The sequence below is a fragment of the Callorhinus ursinus genome, unplaced genomic scaffold, assembly GCF_003265705.2.
Source record: "Callorhinus ursinus isolate GAN/ISIS: 27379988/994484 unplaced genomic scaffold, GSC_fseal_2.0 scaffold22, whole genome shotgun sequence".
Classification (NCBI taxonomy): Eukaryota; Metazoa; Chordata; class Mammalia; order Carnivora; family Otariidae; genus Callorhinus; species Callorhinus ursinus.
The window spans coordinates 23,716,488-23,723,852 of record NW_027397084.1 but is presented as its reverse complement, the minus strand read 5'-3'; the positions used below and the strand labels follow the sequence as shown (position 1 = coordinate 23,723,852).

General features: G+C 38.6%; 1 protein-coding gene across 1 annotated transcript in view; it reads left to right on the top strand.

The window, feature by feature from the left end:
* COL9A1 (collagen type IX alpha 1 chain) overlaps positions 1-7,365 on the top strand; it is an 85,389-nt gene that overhangs the window by 58,632 nt on the left and 19,392 nt on the right. The window contains exons 29-33 of the mRNA XM_025890706.2: positions 1,644-1,697; positions 2,317-2,388; positions 3,019-3,054; positions 3,740-3,784; positions 5,325-5,357. Of these exons, the coding sequence (XP_025746491.1) occupies positions 1,644-1,697; positions 2,317-2,388; positions 3,019-3,054; positions 3,740-3,784; positions 5,325-5,357 (240 nt within the window). The remainder of the gene's footprint in view (positions 1-1,643; positions 1,698-2,316; positions 2,389-3,018; positions 3,055-3,739; positions 3,785-5,324; positions 5,358-7,365) is intronic.

Sequence of the window (7,365 nt, the reverse complement as noted above, 5' to 3'; positions counted from 1 at the left end):
TGTGTGTGTGTGTGTGTGTGTATGAAAGAAGTGAGTACTTGAGGTTGTGCCAAGAACTGCTTTCCCCTTCTGATATCATTAATTAGTTTTCCTACCAATGACTGTTAATTATTTTGTGAATTAAAGTCATGTTAGCCCAATGACACTTAGGATCTTCATCATGATGCAGTTCAGAAATTATTTGAAAATGCCAACGGAGCAGATATACTGAAGAAAATCTGTCTTGAACTTTCAAGTGCTGGACTAAAGTAATGGGGTAGAACCCGATCTTTATATTAATAGATGGATAGAAGAACCTATCACAGTGGCTGGTTTTCATCTAGTCTTACATCTTTCCAGTGCCCATCCTCATAGGCCAGCCTCAGGCTTCTAAGCTGCTCACAAGGGTTAAGGGCCAATGTATCATCCAAACTTACATATTAGACAGGTTGCTTATATAAAATTTTTTGAAAAGTATTTAAGAGCATTTCATTTAAATCACCTATAAGTCATTTGAGACAACTGCCACTTAAGTGTAGCTCAAAGCTAGAGACTTGTAATCTGGCAAACATTACTTAATCCTTTAAAGAAACTGAAAATTCAGAAGGATTATGGACCTTGACACTTGGTTCAACTTAGAGATAAATGAAGAGCATATGGGCCAGATCAGGATAATCTTAGCAGGAGCATTTATAAATATCAAGAATTAATATGAAGTTGTCATGTCATTTTAAAGTAAAATGAACTCAAAAGACTACTTTCATTTTTCTATACACTGTCCAGGAGATGTGATTATTTATTCAATAACCTTGTGTTCAGTTTAGTTGAATATGAGTTAGAAATAAAACAAGTTTTTATCAGACTGCATAAGACTGTATGAAGTTCTTGGGGAAAGAAATTGAAGAATTCGTGTGTCTCCTTTTCTCAAAGGGCTTAGAGTTTCAAATAAAGAATTGAAATTGGCTCACAAACTGGAATGTTGCTTTCGGTGTATTTCCATTATAAATTGTACTTTCCAAAGTTTATTTAATCTTTTAAGGCGTGTTTAGAACAAGCATGAGTAGAACAAGGAATTTCGTATGTCAGAAACTCTGTAAATTTCTATTATCTCTGTCTTTTTGAAGTCGCATTAGTAATTTAAAGGCAAACATCTCTGTCCTGTTTCTCTCTCCCTTTTTTTCACTCCTTTGCAGCTCAAGATCGTTTGCTAGATGCTGTTTTAAAATGCACTGTGGACCAGAAATTTACTGTGTTTTAGGCATTAGGTGGAATTCAGAATTGGTGTACATAATACCTCAAGAACACACACTCTAACAAGAGGAGAAAACATATACACAGATAAACCATAGTATGAGTTACATTGTGGTTCAGATGCTGGGAACTACTCATTGTCATTTCACGTAGAGGTAGCAGACGTCGTTTTTATCTAACGGGCCATAATCACAAGGAACAGCATGACCACATTCGCCGACGGATAAACACTGGGGAGGCTGGGGGCATTTTTACGGAAAGGTCTCTGCCTTCAGTTGAAGATGGGGAGAACACTTTGATGACTTTTATATTTAAACAAGAACCTAAGTAGAGTGTTGTTTTACTGACGCAGTAATTAGGCATTTGAGTTTCGGCAAACTAGCCAGTGGACGGTCGTGTTTGTGTTTTTCCAGGGCAGTAGAGGAGAGAGAGGACCAGTGGGACCCCCAGGACTACCAGGTAAACTGGTAAGTAATATTTCCAGCCTCCAGAAGTTTATTTGCTTTATACAAAACACATTTTAAAAAATAAGGAGAGGAAAAACAATGTACAAAGGGTGACTTAATCATCTGTACTTGATTTCTGTTGTTATGTGAACGCGTGGAAATGTAAATGGGAAATTTCAAGTTATACCTAGGATACCCTCCAAGGGTATTTTAATCAGTGTGGTTTGCAGCATACATTTTTGAAACCGGGAGAGACGTGAAGTGCTACACTTGGCCTCTGCTTGTTCTTGGAATTGAAGGGAAGTGGGCGTGAACGCTGCCTTTTACTTCTTGAGCCCTGCTTGTTTACTCAGCGAGAGAAGCAGCACCATTGCAGGGACTCCACTGAAAGAGCCCACTGTTGGGAAGGGTGCAAACCCAGGAACTGAGGACCTCCTCGGTGGGAACAAGGGGGTGGAGGGACTGGCCTGTTTTTTTTCCCCAGAGAGCGTGGGAGAGAGGCAGATTTGAGGAACAGAGTTAAACAAACGACAGCACATTTATTTTAGACGAGCGTCCACACACCCAAGGTTGTGTCTGCCTCGTGTGACTGCAGTGTCGTAGTAATAGTGATTCTGGAGACACCGTGTTTGTTTTTCAGGGTTCTCCTGGCAGTCCTGGCCTCCCTGGCTTGCCTGGCCCCCCTGGCCTTCCTGGAATGAAAGGTGACAGGGTAAGATATCTAGTCCCCCAGAAAGTTCCTTATTTGGATGAGTTTTACTATATTGAGAAACCAAGCTTGCTTTCAGCACAGTGGAGATTTTTATAGCAATTATCATAGACAGCTGTTAAGAAAGTTATCCTGAATTACTGAGAGTTGAGATTAAGAAGCTATATATATACACACACACACACACACACACACACACACACACATATATATACACACATATATATAATTTATCAGAAGGAAAATACAAAAGTTGAGAAAAGTAAAAATGCCAGTTGTAATCATAGTTCCTGTTTAGTTTTAAATTTACATTCCTACCAGTCCAATTTTATGTGGACGTGATCAGAGAGCACCCCGAGTTGCCAGGTTTTGGACAACTGTCAGTTTCTCCAGGCCTTACCTGGCTGTTGTTAGGTTGTCATCCTGATTTTTTTTTTTTTTTTTTTTTAAGTAGGCTCCACGCCCAGCCTGGAGCCCTGTTGTTAGGTTGTGGGGAGAGGAGCAAGTCCTCATCTATCACATTATTCATACTTGCCCTTATCTACCAGCCTGAGGAGGGAAGTTGGTTCACTTGAAATTATATAGTTGAACATCTCAAAATACTGAAAAGGTATTATGTTTTATTCGTTACAGGGAGTAGTCGGTGAGCCTGGTCCAAAGGGTGGACAGGTAGGTCCTATCAGGAGAGTATGAAATGCAGTCCGTGATGTGCATGGAGGTGCCTCACCAGCAGGGGGCACTGGCTGGTTTATGGGTGTGAGTAAAAGGACGGAGGCTAGCAGTGTCTCTCAATTGTGCTTCATAGTGTGTGAAAGCTAGAGTTTAGTTTGGTCTGTAACCTTATCTACTGCTTTAATAGGCTAGAACTGATGATGGCTCTGCCTCCAAGATGACACATTGAAAAGAGTGTCCCTTGCTCTCATTCACCAGATTGATTTACTTGTGACCGATGGAGCCTTCTATAGCTGCATCATCATATTTTGAGTTTTTCTGTATCAAGACCTTAACAAATAAAGTGTGAATGTGAATTAGAGTTAGTCCTTTTTCTGGGTTCCTTTTTCTACAGTGAAAGCCTTTTTTTCAAGGATTACCTAATTATAAAATTTGCTGGATACGATCATTAATCCTTAACTTTAGAAGAAACTCAGCCTCACCTGCTATCTTTTCTCTAGGCTCTATTCTATTTTTGACTAGCCACTGACAGCTAGATTGAAAAGCCATTGAGGGCATTTTGTATTTCTGCATGATCTGGTGGGCACTGTGGGCACTTAGGAATGCTTATCAATGTTGACGGGTTAAAACTGAGGCAAGGGAGTAAGAATTCAAAAATATGACTTTTAATTTTAATTTTTAGGGTTTGTCTGGTGAAGAAGGTGAAGCAGGAGAAAGGGGTGAACTTGTAAGACATTTTGTTTTGGTTGATGATGAGCCTTATTGATTTCTAACTGTACTAGAAACATAATTTTTCTTTTTCTCTGATACTGTTATCCTTGCTGACTTCTTCAGCGGCTACAGTGTCTCTTATATAAACTAATGAATGAATGCAGCCAAATTCAAGTAAAGCAGAGGGTAAACATCCCAAAATTGATAGACCAGGCCTTAAGCCGTCGGAGAACAAAGTGTTCTCTTATAGGTGGTGACTTTCTTGTGGCTTTACACCTGGACGTTCAAAGTGATTCTTAGATGACTATAGAAAGTCTATGAATAGTGCCTATCATGGAAACAAAATGAATTTTATTATAGCCAGAAAGCCATGGCTCACAAGTTTGACCATGGGTACTTTCCATAGTCTAAAACCTGCCAAAGAAGTGACCTCCATCTCCAGAGGATGCTGCTGCTAAATCTCCAGGAAGGTAGCAAGAATGAGAAAAAATTTTCTTTATTGCCAGAACTGTTACATCTGCTGGCTCATCTTTGTGGTTTTGACACAATCTAACATGACCTAATGTGGAAACTTACATTTGGTCCTTTGGAGTGATGATAGGTTTCTCATAAAATAGTTCCAGAGAGCACTTAGTGCAGAAAAAAAAATTCTTGTAATGTTGTTTTATTCAGATTTTCAGGATTTAAAGCTAATATTAATGTAACATCTGAATTAGGCAAAGCTCTCTATTAAGTAAATTTGAAAAGAATTATTTTAAATTTATTTTCTGTTAAAAAATTTCATTTTATGGGCTAAGAGGATGTTTTAAATCATTGTTTTGTGGTGGAGATGAACTGATGTGCTTGAACTTGAGCTGAATTCATATCTAGAATTAGGGGGGAGAGATTTATGCATAAAATCAGGCATATTTGGTTTGATAGACTTTTCCAGATGAGTTTTAGAATATTGTTAGAGTTTCAAAAATGAAGTCATCAGGTTTAAATGTCCACTATATTTTAAAACAGCATGCTAGTTTAATGTCTTTTGACTTACACATTTTAAGTCTCAACACCTAGCATTTTAGATCTGGTTGGAGCCTAGTTGAGCTCCGATTCCACCATGTTATTTAACAGGTAAGTTAGTCAAAGGCTAGGAGGTTACAAAGCTCACAAAGTAGCAGAACTGGGACTAGAATCCAAATTTTGAATCTCCAGTTTTTCTGCCAATGCCAGGGTTCATCTCTTCATGGTTTTCTTTTTTTTTAAAATTTTTTATTGTTATGTTAATCACCATATATTACATCATTAGTTTTTGATGCAGTGTTCCATGATTCATTGTTTGTTCATAACACCCAGTGCTCCATGCAGAACGTGCCCTCCTCAATACCCATCACCAGGCTAACCCATCCCCCTACCCACCTCCCCTCTAGAACCCTCAGTTTGTTTTTCAGAGTCCATCATCTCTCATCTTCATGGTTTTCTATGGATTTCAGCAACACAATAACCTATTAAATGTTTTTAGTAAACTATCAAACGTGAATGCATGGTTCTAACATAATTTTGTTTTATTGATTTAGGGAGAGATAGGATTACCTGGACCAAAGGGATCTGTAAGTACAATGAACAATAATGGTATAAAAAATTAAAATATCAATAAAGCCATAGAAAATGCAATGCTCTGCTTTATGAAATCACTATAAAATTCAATTCTTAAAAGACTTACCTTCAAGGAAATTAATGTCTAAATTTATTCTTTAAGTAATGGATTCATCCAAAGGTGGGGGGAACCACCTCACAACAGTGTAAATGGATCTGCCTTTTGAATTAATCCACTCTAAAAGAAGTTTTTATCATAAGTAGCTCACTGAGTAGTATACATAGTAATTTCTTTCACAAGTGGGTCATTTTAAAAGAACTGACTTGTCCTTTGTGGTGACAAGAGTATAAATGAATTTCATGGGCACTCATGCCATTGCAAATATTTCAGTAATTTTATTAATCTCCTGTGTGTTCTAGTTGGGGAAGTAACATAAAGTCATAATGCATCAGAAAATTTAATAGACAATTATTAAAGCTAGAAAATGATCATCTCATTCAATTCATCATTTTACAGAAACTAAACTGATCTCCTTAGAGATTAGATGTATTCAGAATTATAGAACCAATTATTAGAACAAAATTAATAGAACCAAGTACAGAACCAATTAGAGAACGAGCAAACCTGGGATGATTCACTAATTTGAAAGGAATGCACATTTAATACGGTAAGAAAATTAAGAGAGTATAAGGGAAAAGATGAAGCTCAGACCTTAACCTCAAATGCCACCACCTCTAGCTTCCATTTAATCTTTTAGTCCTTCCTGTTTCTAGAATCTTCTCCACTCTTCCCTGTCCCTATACAACACAGTATCCTCATAGCAGCCAGTGCCATCTAGAGAAAAATATAAAGCCCACTCTTTATCCCTCCTCTTCATAAGCCCCTCAGGAATAACATTTGATAGAATAAAATCAGACTCTTAGCAAAATATATAAAGTCTTTGATGAAGTGGTCTCTAGCTAGCTATCTGGAACTTCATCTGTTTGTGATTGTTTTTACTTGGCATGCTATTTAATCCCTTGTGCTGTTCTCCTCGCCTGGAACACTCTTCCTCTTTCCTTAGAAGAGCTACCTCCTACTTAGGCATGTAGCCCGATCCTTAGCTCAACTTTCCCCCTGGAGAACACCCCTCCCCCCCCCCCCAGACTCGGTTGCAGTGCCAGCCCTGGGCTCTTTACATGCCCCTGAGATGGGAACTATTACGTTGTATTAACTCACCTGTTTACACACACTCTCCAAACACCGTTGACAGTCTCAAGCTTTAAGTAACATCTTTACACCTAAGAATCTTTGACAGAAATGGTTTAGGATTGAGAAAAAAATGTGAAGAGTGAACCTTGATAGGATTTGATAATAGAAATCCTACCTCACTATCTAGAAATAAGCGGTAATGTTCAATGGTAATTAGGATTTGTTGTAAAAGGAAAATGTGAATGAACAATGCAGTGGTCGAAATGAGTTAATTTCATTTAAATTTGGGTATATTACTAGGAATTAACTCTTGATTTATCACCTCCCCTTCCTACCCCTCTCTCTTCTCTGCCACCACCCACCTAATTCTGATGCAGCTGAGGTGTGTTGTCCCAGAGTCAAGGAGACACACTTTTACTTTGCTCGGTGATCTCAGCAGAGACAAAGCTGATAAGTAGGTGAAGTCTGTACCTCCAGCTTCTACTTCAGTATACCACTCAATTGAGGAATTCTTTCCAGGGCCCCGGGGCCCTTGAGCTATCTGGGCCGTGTTGGCCCTTCATCCCTTCATCGGAAATGTCCTGTCCCATGTTGTAGCAGTATTTCAGACGTTGTCAACAAGATGATAGACTCTGATTTGGCCTCCTTTGTTTTCTGCCAGTTCTTTAGTGCACTTCCAAATTCATTTTGGCGTCTCCTCAGGGTTGTTTTAGAAGTTGCTGTAGTTTTATACTGTAGTCATCTGACAGCTCCGAACCCTCCACAGCACATCCTTAGCTCTCTCTGTTGACATTGTCTTTCAGGAAGTCTTTTAGGCCATAATTTCTTCA